The sequence below is a fragment of the Lonchura striata genome, chromosome Z (assembly GCF_050655825.1).
Source record: "Lonchura striata isolate lonStrDom1 chromosome Z, ASM5065582v1, whole genome shotgun sequence".
Classification (NCBI taxonomy): domain Eukaryota; kingdom Metazoa; phylum Chordata; class Aves; order Passeriformes; family Estrildidae; genus Lonchura; species Lonchura striata.
This window is the reverse complement of record NC_140740.1, coordinates 69701405-69715672: the sequence shown is the minus strand read 5'-3', so window position 1 is coordinate 69715672 and position 14268 is coordinate 69701405. Positions and strand designations below refer to the sequence as shown.

Genomic DNA, 14268 nt, shown 5'->3' with positions numbered 1-14268 from the left:
TAAAGCTGAGATACATCTGCATCATCCTCAGTGTAATGCTTGTACAAACAACACAGCATCTTACATAAAATAGAAACATATTTCTTTATTTGCAAATCTTGATTATTTTTCTGCGTTCTTGAAAAAGAATGGTTTTCATAGTTTTTCTGGTATTCCTTAAACCCAGAAAGAAATATGAGATCTTTTTTCTTTTCCTGCATTTTTCTACCTGTTCGTATCCATGATTTAATCATTTTGATACCTGAAGAGTGTATGCACAAACGATTAATGTGGGTTTGGAGTTAACTCATGTAACAATTGCCCTCCTTGTATTTGCCAGTGAGGTAGATTTATTGCATGGTTAAAATGGGAATTTTTTCACTTTCATAATGCAAACTTTGGTGTGCATTCCCAGAAATACTTACAACCAAGCAGTGTACCTTTTATATGAGTAAATTTTAAGCAACTTTACTCCTTTATCAAAATTACATTACTTTGGCACCAACGTGACTGGAATAAGAATACAGTCAAGAGTAATTGGACAGCTTGTTTTTTAATAATTATTTTGTACTTTAATAACTATTTTCAGTCCTTTAAAGTTGAAACTCTGAAAAGCATTGTGAGAAATGTTTTCTCATACTATACCAGTTTGTCGGACATGTTACATTAAGTTTTCTTACAGGGAGGGATGAAGCTTTTACTCTTAATTTCTAAGGATTGGCTATGGCTGTGCCATTTAATTTGTTGCATTTTTAGTTTTCCGGACTACCTTTCCAGCTTTCCTGCCAGCATTTCTTGCTGTCTTGTGTAATGCAGCTTTTATTTTTTACAGCTTTTCTACTTCTTTCTGTCTGGAAGGTAATCAGACTTAAAATATTAATTTAGAAGAGCAATTTTACGTATAGAGAGTTGTAAATTCATCTTTTTTCTGAAGCTTTACTCACATAGTACAGTTCTAGATTTTTGCATCTCCCAAGGTTTTATAGTACTTTAGTAAGACACAGGAGAAACTTACAACCACTTTGTAATGTTTGCATATTTGTTCCCTTGTGCTTGTGCAGCCAATAATTTAAGGGGTCCAGCATTTCCTGATGTGATGTTACAATTTCTTCAGTAAATGTTAGTTAAACTGCACTTTATTCCTTTTCCTCATTTTTTACATTTTGTTTGAACTGCATTTTTGGGGTATTTATTTCAGAACAGATGTGGAATTTTTTTGGGGTATTTTGTTTGGCTGTGTGATTGTTTGGGGTTGTGGTTGGTTGTTTTTTCTTTGTTTTGGGTTTTTTTAATATTCATAAGTGCTCTGGTCTTCTTCCATTAATCTGATTCTTGACTTTGTGTATACCTGTATGAAAAAGCATTCAAGAGGAGCTCAGTTATTTATATGAACTCAGTGTCTAGATATTACACATACTAGATTTCAATTGTATTTTCTATCTGGAAGTTCCACTTAGTAGGTTCTGAATACATATATATATATAGAAGAAATCTTTAAGCTCCCTTGGAAAACAGTTACTCCACTTACCTGGAAATGGCTTCATGCACATGAATACAAACACGCAGCAAGATGTCAGCCCATGAGCAAATTTTCTGAAACATTTCTTCTAAAGACAAATCATCTTTATCTCTTACTAGTCTTTAAACCTGATGATGCTACAGTAGAGCTGAATTCAGGTCCTTTGAGTGAATAATATGTAAAATTTCTCCCTAAGTTCAGATGCTACTCATTACTCTAAATTTCCGTTTGTGTAAAGCCATGCAGGCACATGGGTGAAGGGTGAACATGAGGACAGAACTTAAAGAGTATTTCACATTCAAGGTGATACAGGAACTAGGGCCAGTGAGCTTGACATCTTACCAAAAGTATTATTTCTATTACAAACCACATACCAGAAACCATTGAAACTATTTAAGTACTGAGTTATGCAATAAAATTTCTTCTGGTTTTATGCGGAATAAGAAAATCAAGAAACAATGGCGAATCAAGTTCTTTAGTCACCTCTGAATAAGAATTAGATGTGATTTAAAACTTAATGCTTTGTGTTATTAATCATGCAGCAAAAACATACCAAAATTATTTTTACTTATGTTCTCAACATAGGTAGATGAGGGTGTTTAACAATTTGGTGGGCAGCAAATTTAGAAGAAATGGAAGTAAGCAATATTCCAAGAGTATGTTTTATTGAATTTGTTGGTGTGTGTCATTGCATAAATTTTGTTTATAATAGCTGAGATAACTTCATGATTGCCAATAACATTTGTATTTTTGTTAGCTGTGATGAGAGCTATCAGAGGATAATTCTCACATGTGATGTAAAAAAGTGTCCATAAAGTTACTGAAACAATTATTCTATCTAGCATGCTTGTTAATGTCTTATGGTGGCAAGGTACAGTTCATCTTGTACTGTTTTTTAGGTTTATTAGAACTTAGTCCCCAGACTAAGTTAACGTAACCTATATCCCTTTGTCTTCTTTTCCTATTGGCTCATTACTTGTGCCACTTAAGAAATAGTGACATTATTTTGATGTGGTCTTCATTTTTGGCAAAAGGGAAAAACAGACAGTGTGTCTTGATGCCAGTAGGTCTGTTGGCATGATGTTCGAATGTATGACATAAGGAAATATAGCTTATTGTATTGACATTATGTTAAATACTCAACCAATGTAAAGCAGGCTGAAAAATAAAAGTGGTCTTAGATAGAGCTTTCAGCTGTACAATTATGCAAAAACTTGAGATAAATAAAATGTCTCTAATTTAGAGGAGATTTATCCACTGTAACAGGCTATCTGAGGATGCTGTAGATGTTTCCTGAATGTGTTAGATTAGCCACTTTACAAAGGCATATATATTTAGTCCAGACTCACAATAGCGAGCTAAATCAAATGATATATGGAAGTCCTGTTTAGCCCAACATGTCAGTCAGACCTGTTCTCTTTATTTTTGAGTCTTAGTATTGTTTTGGTCAAATCATGTAGAGTATTTGATTTACCAATTTTAGGAGAAGGTTAATTTTCTGAGAATGGAATCATGGAATTTACAATTAAACTTTTAAATATCAATCAATCTATCTATCTATCTATCTGCTGTAGCACTGGAATACGTTTATATGAAAATGCAAAAATGCTGTATATTAATTACATTACTTAGTTGCCTTGTAGTTAATAACTGCTCTTCCTTTCAGTGTATATAATTGCAAGATAAAAAAATGTAATCATTGGCTCACAAATAACTTTTTGAGTCACTTGCAGGAATCATTGAAGGACAGAAAATATTTTGTTTATTTTGCTCCTTCAGAAATGTATCTTCTGCAAGCAGAGAGTTAAGAAAATCTCTGGTGCCTGCATTCAGTGTTCATATGGACGCTGCCCAGCATCTTTCCATGTTACCTGTGCCCATGCTGCAGGAGTGCTGATGGAACCTAATGACTGGCCATGTTTTGTCTACATCACATGTTTCAGGCACAAGATCAACCAAAATGTGGTAAGGAATATTTTCTTATTTCTTAAAAAATGGAATTGCAGAATTAAAGTACATTTCCAGAGAAGGTGGAGGAGACGATCCACACTATGTATTTTCATGCATACCAATCTCTTACAGCTTGAGGGTTTTTCCTTATGCTGTTACCTGAGAGAAGTGATACCTGATATGCTTAACACATTTTTTAATTTAAAGTCCTTGTTGAGTATGTTTTGACAGCCAGAACAAATCTCTGAGTTCTCTGTTTTGTTAACCTGAAGTATATTACAAATACCCAGATCACAATATCTTGCAAATACGCACAGATCCTGTGAGATAATGGATGTGGTGTATATGTAAAATCTTTGTTTTCCAGTCAAAGAATCTCTTGAAAATATTCAATTACAATTATTCTGTCATCTGGCAAAGTAACACTGGCATACCGTGAAAATTCATGTTATGACTGCCTTTTTATTTCTATTCTGTGCTGGAGAAGAGCCTTTAATTTTAGATGAGGCACAATCAATAATTAGTTTAATGTCTTTTACTTGAATAAATGGTTACTATGTCAACTAAGAGAGAATTTCTGCTATTCATCTTGGGCTTTAGTAGCTGTATTTTCCTTCCTTCCAAACCAGAAGGATTTAACATCATCTTACTAAGGAAAGAGCTTGGTAAGTCCGTCACGTTGCATTTTTTTTCACCTATATGCATTAGAAATTAAAGACATAAACCCAGGTAATGTCTGTATCATAGATGTTGACATTTCAAGAGCTTGTCAGTGAATCCTTGGTCTTAATGACAAGACTTAACAAGACTACTGAAGAGTAGGATTTTCTTCCAAGTGTACTGAATTATTATGCCTCCCAACTGAAGTAATCAGCCCTGAGTGTTCAAACTGCAGGTGATTTTTTGGAAGGGAAACATATGGTTTATCCCTGTTTTAAATTTCAATAGAATTGTTTTTATAATAATTTTTTATAATATTTTTGTTTTCCAAAATGAATGAACATGTTAAATCAGCACACTTCATGTAGTTTTAATTTCTTGCAAACATTTCCCAAGAGAATGAGTTTGGTTTGAGAAACAAACAAACTTAAACTTCTGTCTGTACAGGCAACTTAAGATACTGTCCTTGGGGTTTTTTGAAAACATTATAATTGGTTGAAAATTACTGGATTAAATTCCTGGCCAGTAAAAATAGGGCAAACATTTCCATAATGTTTTCTAGTATCTTTTTGAGACAGGTCTTTATAATCTAGGTAGTAGGATTTGCACCACTCCCATAAATTCCATGCTTTCTTAGTGATTTTCTTTACCTATATTAGGTAGTGTAGAAGAAAAGAAACCCCATCAGGTATGGAAGAAAACAGGATTTTGTCTAAGATAATGTGTGAAGAACATAGAAAGTGTCTTGGAATGAGACAATTACATCATTTCCTGAAATTCAGCACTAACTCTTTTGAAAAGATTTACTATTATTGCCTTCCCCAACACCCCCCCACCACTCCCCCAGCTCAGCTAAATGTTTGCAGAAGAGAAATTAAAGTTATGCTTTTGTGTTTTTAATTGGGCCAAAATTTGAAAAGAGCAGATATTTTGTTAAAGAATGTTTTTCTGTAAAATTCTTAGCTTACTCCTGAGACAAAGGAGATTGCCATATGCTTTTAAATGCTTGAGTTTATATTCTGTCTTTTGGATAATTAATCACATCTTTAAGCTTTCAGAAATTTTCTCACCATTGGTTTTCTTGTGATGCTTTTCTTAGCTTTTAGCTGTTAATTCATGCAGAAATAACATTGCTCTTCACCATTAGGCATAGCAATGCATTCTACTTCTAATCAACTTTTCTTTTTTGCCTGTTGTTTCAGTTTCCTTGCTTAGAAGCAGAACAGGAAATCATGCAGACTGAAATATTATACTCACTTAGCAAATTTTTATAGGAGTCAGATTATCTTGTCAGTATGAAAAAATGTCTTCTGATATTTAGCAGAAAACATTGTTCATAAAGCAAGGACACTATTATTTCTCCTAATCTCAAGGAAAAAAATAAAATATTTTTAATTAATATAGACTCTAAATATTGTATCTAAATGCTCAGTGACTACCTTTGTACTGACTCAATGTTTACTGCTTTCCTCAAGTTTTAAAAAAAAATCAAACCCAAAAACTCAACAAAGAATGACTTCTGGGCACTAGGAAAAATTATGACATATACCTATACTGATATTTTAATAAGTAAATCAGTGAGGGTGTTCAACAAAAAAGGTCTACATAAACAGGTAAATGTATATTATTACTAGTATTATTACCATATCTCTTCACCTCAGGCAAGGGCTTATTGTAGTGAGGAAGTAGCCTATGCATCCAACTTACTTATGCCTGTGAACTCAAGAAAAATTTTTCAACATACATTCATAGGCCTTTTTCACAACACTGAGTCTTCAGTATTGTCTTCAGTATTTTAGAGTGCCTTTTTGTTGTCAGTCATTGAAAACACTAGTGGGGTTATCTGAAGAAAAATCATGAAAGAGAAAATCAATAGAGAAAGCAATAATCCTTGAATTCATCTGATGCTACCAAATGAAGTAAATACAGAAATATATGAACTGGAGTTTTTAAATGTTGATATTTGAAATGACTTTTCAGAAATATGTTTCCATGTTCATGGACTCAAAACTAAGCCTATGTCTTATATTTGCTGGAGGTATAGCTTTAGAAATAACACAAAAAATTGCTACCAGAGTAATTTTTCTATATTGGGTGTTTCAGATTATTGCTGTCATTGCCTATGATATTTTTTATGTAAATTGGACTGTCAAAATGCAGGGAAGGCTCTGTGATTTGCTACTTACAGGTTGTGGTGTGGATTTTTTTTTTCTTTTTTCTCCTTGACTGTGCTTGTCTCTGAGCATGAAACATATCCCTCACACATTTTTGTAATCAAAACTGCAAGAACATGTGGAAGTGCATTTGAGAATAGGTGCTGCAGATGGATGTGTTTTGATTAAAAGAACTCATTCATACACAAGAAAATGAGGAAAAGGAGTTGTATGCCACTGTTTGAACACAAAAAAATCAACCCAAGCCCAAAAGATCCATATAAGCCTTGCAGATCAGAGAAAACCAGCTGGAGACAAACCTGTACTCACAGCTAATTCTTATGGAAATTGTGAACAAAAGGGGCTATCTAGACAGCCGCAGTAACATTTGAAAGAATAATGATCTTTAGAAGAGGCAAAGACAGGAGATGCAAATACCTATTGTTGCTGTTTTTGGAGCTACTTTAAATTACCTTCTACTATTATCAGCCAGTTCTTAACCTCTGTAGCAAACAGGGAATTAAGAGATGCTGTCTAATGGAAGCTGTAGATCCTTTTTCTGTGTCATTGTTTGCCACTTTCTAACTATTACTGGCTAACTACTGCCAGCCCCTGAACATCTCAGAAAGACTAAGTCATGCCTTCAGAAGGACATGTTATTCAAAAATCACATGCTAGATTATTTTTGAAATGCCATGCATAATTTCTATGCTGAAATTGGAATTCCAAGGAGTAAACGATAATGTGAGATTTAAGTTCTGGTATGGAATGAGTCTCAGATCTTTTAGGGTCCCCGATTAAAAACTGTAGCCTGAGAAAGTTTCTAGGTATTGAGATGTACATCAGATATCTACTTCATTATGTTATTATAAATTCATATTCACATAATTTATGTATTTAAGGTTTTTGTTTCCTGCCATATAGAAAATGAAGGAGAAAGTAATTTTCCTTTTTATATTTTGAAGTTTGCACACAGAAGGGGAGATTAGCTTACTTTATATCTAGTTGTTTTCTGTATTTCTTCCACTATCTTAGTTCATTCTTGGCTTTGCAGCTGTTAAAGAAAATCATGCTTTTAAACTACAGCTTTCTCAATAATCTGATAACTACCTGTTAAAGCTGTTTCTTTAATCTGATAGACTCCCTTACTTAACATCTGTCCTTTCTGATCAAAAATTACATTCTTAACGTCAATACATTGTTAAGATTTTCTGTCAGGATATGTTTTCTGGGACATGTAATCATTTGCAGACTATACTTGTAAATATATTTTTCTGAGAAATAAATTAAGAATCCTATGAAGAGAACATACTAAAAAATAATCTCCTTGAGCTAGAATGCATTTTTGGGTTTTATTACTTTTCCTAATGAGAAATGGCATTCCTTTCTGAAAATTTTATCATTAATTGAATGTGCATTGTCTCTTAAAATATTGTTATTTTCTCTCCATCTTCACTGGAGAGATGCATCTTCTTTCAGAGAATAGAGCAATATCTTGTTTGGTTTCTGTAGTATAATACTTTTCCTATTATTTCATAGAAATAAATCAGTTAATAGTCTCTAATTTACATCTGATCCATCTCTGCCCCCACCAAAACTGAATAGGATAAAATAAAAAATTGAAAGGTAAATTACCATGTATGTTTACATATGTTCCAAGATAGGATAAAACATGCTTATGGGCATTTTATTGCTCCTATGATATTAGTCAGTTGCTATTTATGTAGCTCATTTTTATACTTAACCTACCTATAGACTGCTGAATTGAGGAAGAAATAATTTTATTATACATATAATGGTTAAATAATTTGTGAATATGTTCAGAACATTATTTCTAGATACACTTGGAAATGCTTTAGGAACATCATTGAGTTTTACTATCTGAGGTGACCTCAGCTAAATACTGCAAGTGTCTGTGACAGGCAGAGCTCTGACACACAGATCTATAGTGTACTGCCAATAAAAATGGCCAGAATATTTGTACTTGGTATGCCCTTAGGTTTTGGGAGCAGAGAGGTTTAAAAAGTATAAATGCTTCAAATAGATCCAAGAAGGAAGCCCAATAGTGACAAGAAGTCAGTGCAAAAACAGAAGTCTTCAAGTTTAGAGTGGGTTTTTCCTCTTACATCAGAGCATTCACTTTACTGCTAGTAGTCGAAATCTAAGTAAAAGAACTGATGCTGTTCTTTATTCTATTCAATTCTATTGATAAAAATCCTACAGCTGTAGGATTTCCCAGATTTTCATGAGACAATTTTAAGACTATTATATTGACTAAAAAATTTACTGCCTTTGAAGGTTTCAAAAGCAATGCTAGGAAATTTGATGATTACTTTAGTGTGGACTGTGTATAAAATTATTCTTTTACAGCCTCTATAAACATTTCTAATAAATATTTCATCCTTAGGTATTCCAGTGCATATGCATCTTACATAACCAGAAATGTTCAACTCTTTAGGGGTAGCCAAACTCACAATAGCTCCCTTTTGTATAAAAACAATGGACCTTTGTGAGATATTGAATAGTTAAGCTCATAAGAAAGAAGTGCCTTCTATGTTACTTGGATGAGAAGATACTACTGATTTTATATTTTTTGGTGAAGAAGGTTGCTTGTAAAGATTCACAGGGTTCAACAGTAGTTGGGGGCTGAGTTGTAACAGTTGACTGCATGGTGTGAGCTTCTTCATGATTGCCTTCCTACAAGGTTCCATTGTTTTTATATTAGTAGAATCCATAAATTAAGTTATTGATGTAGAATTTTTGCATAGTTTAAGAACGCTGCTAGTCTTCTGATTGATATAATTAGCACTGGAGGATTATAAGTGAAAAGTAAAAAAAAATATTGTTACTGATATAGTATGCAAATAACTGATGAAGAATGATCAGTGCTGTTGGAAGCTTTAAAGCAAAAGCTGTGCACGATGGGGGTTAAAAGGTCCCTCACATACACTGCCTGTAGACAGATCTGGCAAGAGCTGGATATGTGTTTAGTTATTGCATCTCACTGGGCAAAATTTCATTTTATTATGTGGAATCATACAGAAATCTAGTATTTCAAAATCTCTTTATTTAAAAATAATTCCAACCATACTCTTGGTTCTTTTCCGGGAGACATCTTATGTCTTCAGGAAAATTCTACAAATTATCCTCCAAACAAAATTAACAAATTTTTCTAATTATATCTTATTGATGCAATGCAGAATAGTTTTAAGGCATCAGTTGCAGAAATATGCTTTGATGTAGTATTCTTTAGATGTCATTTGTTTTCCTACAAAGTGGAAAAATTTTTTAAGTAAAAGAAATTTTGTTAACATGATTGAATTAAATTAATTTAATTTGAAGTTTTTATCTTGAATGCTCAGCTGTTATCAACCCTGTTTTTACACCAATGAATTATTTATGACTAAGCTGGTATTTTAAATTTATTTTTTCTTTTAAATTCTTCTTTCTTTTCAAGAGGGCTAAAGTATGTGGGAAGGCCATTACTGTTGGGCAGACCGTCATCACAAAACATAGAAACACACGATACTATAGTTGCAAAGTCATAGGAGTGACATCTCAGGTTTTCTATGAAGTCATGTTTGATGATGGCTCCTTCAGTCTGAATGCTTTTCCTGAAGACATTGTAGTAAGTATTTTCTCAGAATCCTATTCATTCTGGTTTGCTTTCTTGATTTTTTGTTTTGGGGTGGGTTTTTCTGGCATTTGATTAGTTTTCTTTTTTACATTAGAGAGTTGGAATCTCTTGACCTAATTCTTATGAATTTGAGGACATAACAATTTAGTGCTTAGTTCATGTTTGTTGCTTTAACTGCTGAGAATGATTATTTTCTAATGGGTTTCCAAACTTTGGTTGTTATAATTTGCCATTTGACCAAATGAATCAAGAATAATCTTAGAAAATCTTTTAATTAAATAAGAAATACATATTTAATAAAGAATATGAAAGCAGGAATTCTGTATATCCTTCTCTGTCACTTAGAGATAACTTGTAGAAATTCCTTGCAGGATAGAAAACTTCTGCTGTAATATGAAGAGCAGCTCTCAAGAATCTGTTCCAACAACTTGTTTACTCTTCCTGATATTTAGTTTGTGATATTACATTAGTAGTGATAAAAATCATTAGGGAAAAGATAGTAGTTTATCTATATATAGTATAGTTTATTACATTTTCAAAAGGCAGCTGAGATTTTTATTTCCCTTATGCACTTACATAAACTACCATGGTTCTTGTAACTGTTAAAGACCACATTGTGGACTTGGCACATATGAGCAAGATTTGCAATTGGAGAAAGATTCTTTTTACCATCATGTTTGCAATGAATACATTGGATGTTAAGCTTTGTGGTGTTCATTTAGTGCCCTTTGACATCTTTCTCATGATGTGACTCTAATACTCATTTACTTTCATGATCCTCTTGAGTCTTTTGTATGCTAAACCAGTATTTTTGGTGTACTTCCTACTAATTTCCAGAAGTTAAAGCCTCCAGGGACCACTGATAGGCAAAAATGATGCTTATTGCAAGATCACTTTTCATTTAGTCCTGTTCAGTATGTAGAGGGGAAGAGCCTGGCTTACACAGCAGTGCCAGAGGATGTTGGCTTTGCAGCTCAAGGGATGCAACTCCTAGAAGTGCTCCACATTTTTCTTCTGTGAAAGTCTTTGAGCTCTTCTGCTTTCTGCAGACCTAATATTTTCCTGAGAGAAGCATTATCTGACAGATATATCAGTCATATCAGATATAACAGCATCAGGAAATGATGCTGTTCTTCGAAGCTTCTTAGTTACTGAAAAGTCTGGCATCTTTTTATAATATGGTATTTGAGGGAATGTATTTCAGATCAGTGTTTGGGAATTGAGCTGTTTACCTCCCAGTGGTCTGAATAGAAGTCAGTTGCCAAATCTCTTACAGGTCTTTGAAAATTTGTCCTTTAATCCAAAACACTGCAAAAGTCTCCATTAATGATCAATGACATTCTGATTTAGGATGATCAAGATGCTCAGTAAATGTGGCTATATTGTTATTAGAAACCCTGCTTGCAAATGCCTGCTGCATCAAAGATCTGGTAAGGTGAAGATGAGGAACTGCTTGTTGTCCTAGTGGGGTGTCTGATCTGGAGATAAGAATAAATGTAATCAGGTCTGGATATGCCTCAGTGCTTCTCAGATAGTGGATGAACAACATATAATTGTTTGATGGTGTCTTGTCAATTACAAACCAGGACAGATGGAAACACCAAACAAATTTCACATTCCTTAGAGAAATGTTTTCATTAGATAATATACCTGCAGCAGTTACTGGATCTGAGGAAAAGTGGGGTTTTTTTCTTCTTCTCAGATTAATATTGACTAATCCATGCAATGTTCATATCAGGTGTTGGTGCTGCTGGGAGGACTTGTTCATCAAATCTGGTGTGAAGGCAATGTTGCTGCCTGTTGAAGAACTTATTTTTCTAATATATTTTCACTTTTCAACCAGCTCACAAAGATAGCAGGAGGTTTTTGCTCTTCCAGTATGTGCTGAATCCACCACATAATTTCAGCTCAGCTAACAATAAACCAGAATTCCAATGCTCAGGCACAGTGATTTATTTTTAAGGAGGAAGATAGGGAGCAGGGAAAGTTCAGTTTTGAAGCTTCATGAAACTCTGCATTCAATAACAACCAAATCAGGGTATACATTATTCTGTTTTCATATGTATTTATCTTGGTTTGTGCTAGCATTTACTAAATATATGAGGTGGGGAATTATTAAGTGTTTTAACTATAGGCACATATTTAGATTTTTAAATTTCAACATTATTTATTTCTTGGGTGTTATATGTGATTTCTTAGACTTATGACTCCTCAATACAGGGTTTAAACCTATGAGCTAGTTGTCCAATATGCTAACCAACCCGTTTTCCTTCGACCCAGGTGTAAGAGGTGTAAAGAAGTATATGGATACAATCTCTTCCTGGAAGCAACAGCAGGACAAATTCCTCCTGTAATTCATAGAAAGACTTCAGTAAGGGGGACAGTACATGATATCTTAAAGAACATGAGATGACAACTTTCTCAGTTAATGATGCATGCACACAACTAGGGAGTGTATATACTGCAGTCCTGAGTAACTTATTCCAGCAGATAGCATTTATGTGTACCACTTGCCCTTGCACAGCACCAAGAACAGTACTGTTCTGACCAGTAGGCCAGATGTCAGTTCACAGATTATGCATCAGAGAGTTTTTCAGTTCTTTGATCTCATCATTTATGGAGGCTATCCCACAATTTCTTTTTTGGGATGGTTTTTTTTGGTGGGTTTGTTTGGTTTTTTGTTTGTTTGTTTTTGTGGGGTTTTGTTTTGTGTTTTGTTTTGTTTTGGTACCCAGTGGCTATGGCACTGGTTTATCGTAGCATTTTGCTAGAAGTTATTACTCTTGGTATATAGCTAGAAGATTTGTTTGTGTATATATTGTGGCTGACAATATGTTTTATATACATATATATGTAAGATTGGTATGAAGTTGTTCCCATGTTACCTTATTAAAATCAAGAACAGGGAGGCTTTGCAGTATACATATCTGGGGGGAGATAGATACCTTATTGTATTGATTGCAAGGAAGAAAAAAGATAATTGCAGAGTGAAATATGCTTTGAGTCTGTTGAGAGGTCTGATTACAGGAGAGCTGAGCACATACCCTGAAACAGAAACATCCTTCCAGGCTCTTGCCCTCTTAAGTACCCTGGTTCATGACATCAAAGAATTACAGATAATTCTTTGATGTCATGGATTCACCTTGTGGTTTTCAAGACAACTAGGTGAACAAAAATGAATGCAATTGCTGCCATGACATAACCACACTGTGTTTTAGTTTACTTATAAGTGTATAAATGTTGGTGTTATACACTGAGAAGGTGACATTGCACTGTGGGTAGTTATGTCCACAACCCAAAGAGAGGGAATTTGCTTATTGAAATCTATAAATCAAATAACATTGTTTTAACATGGTAGGTTATGTAATGGTGTTGTAATTATTCCTTAAAAGCAAGAGCATCTTAAGTGTTGATGAAATGAGATGTGTTTGGAAAAACAATTGATCCTATATTCAGGAGTTCAAGAAGATATTTTGCAGAACCACAGTTTGTCAATTTTCTGAGGTTCTAATAAAATCCAGAAAGCATTCTTTTTAAAAAATATATATTAGTTCTGGTTAAGGCATTCACCATCTCTGCATGTCTTTTCACTGCAGACAGGGCTCTTGTCTCAAGCTCTTCCCTGGGCAGCCAGTTCTAGTGTTTGGTAATCCATTTGATGAAATATTTCCTCATTTCCAATCTAAACCAACCTGAGGCCATTTTCTCACATCTCAGATCACATCTCACAAGGCAGCACTTGTTGCCTGGGACAAGAGATCACCTGTCTACAGCCTCCTTTCAGGCAGTTGTAGAAAGCAATAAGGTCTCCCCTGAGCTTCCTTTTTTCTCCAGGCTAAACAACCCCAGCTCCTTCAGCTGCTCCTCACAGGGCTTGTGCTCCATTGCCCTTCTCTGGACCTGCTCCAGCACCTCAACGTCCTTCTTGGAGCGAGGGGCCCAAAAATGAGCACAGGACAAATCCTCAGCAGTGCTGAGTACAGGAGGACAATCCCTGCCCTTGTCCTGCTGGCTAAACTGTTCCTGGTACAGGCCAAGATGCCATTGGCCTTCTACAAACTTGGAATGCTGTTTCGGGTTGTTGTGGCTCAAGGGCACGACCCAACGGAGCCGAACCAACATTTACTGTAGCTGAACCTCCCACCACTGGCCTTGGTCCATCACTCCAGCCTGTCCAGATTCCTGATCCCTCTGCAGAGCCTTACAGACTCACAGAGTCTTCTCACCAGCAGATCAACACTCCCACCCAACTTGATATTTTGCAGTCATGTAAAATGACTGTTCATTTGATCCTGTTGTCCAAGTGATCAGTGAAATTAATGAACAGAACTGGCCCCAGTACTGCACCCTGAGGGCCACCACTGACCACC

General features: G+C 34.7%; 1 protein-coding gene across 9 annotated transcripts in view; it reads left to right on the top strand.

Annotated features, from left to right (window-relative positions):
* The window catches only part of KDM4C (lysine demethylase 4C), a 245679-nt gene that overhangs the window by 211536 nt on the left and 19875 nt on the right, over positions 1-14268 (top strand). For 8 of the 9 annotated variants that reach the window (XM_085566943.1, XM_021531680.3, XM_085566942.1 and 5 more), the window contains 2 exons: positions 3278-3463; positions 9719-9889. The exons of the other annotated variant lie outside the window; for it this stretch is intronic. In XM_085566943.1, the coding sequence (XP_085423069.1) occupies positions 3278-3463; positions 9719-9889 (357 nt within the window). The remainder of the gene's footprint in view (positions 1-3277; positions 3464-9718; positions 9890-14268) is intronic. 9 annotated transcript variants of the gene reach the window in all.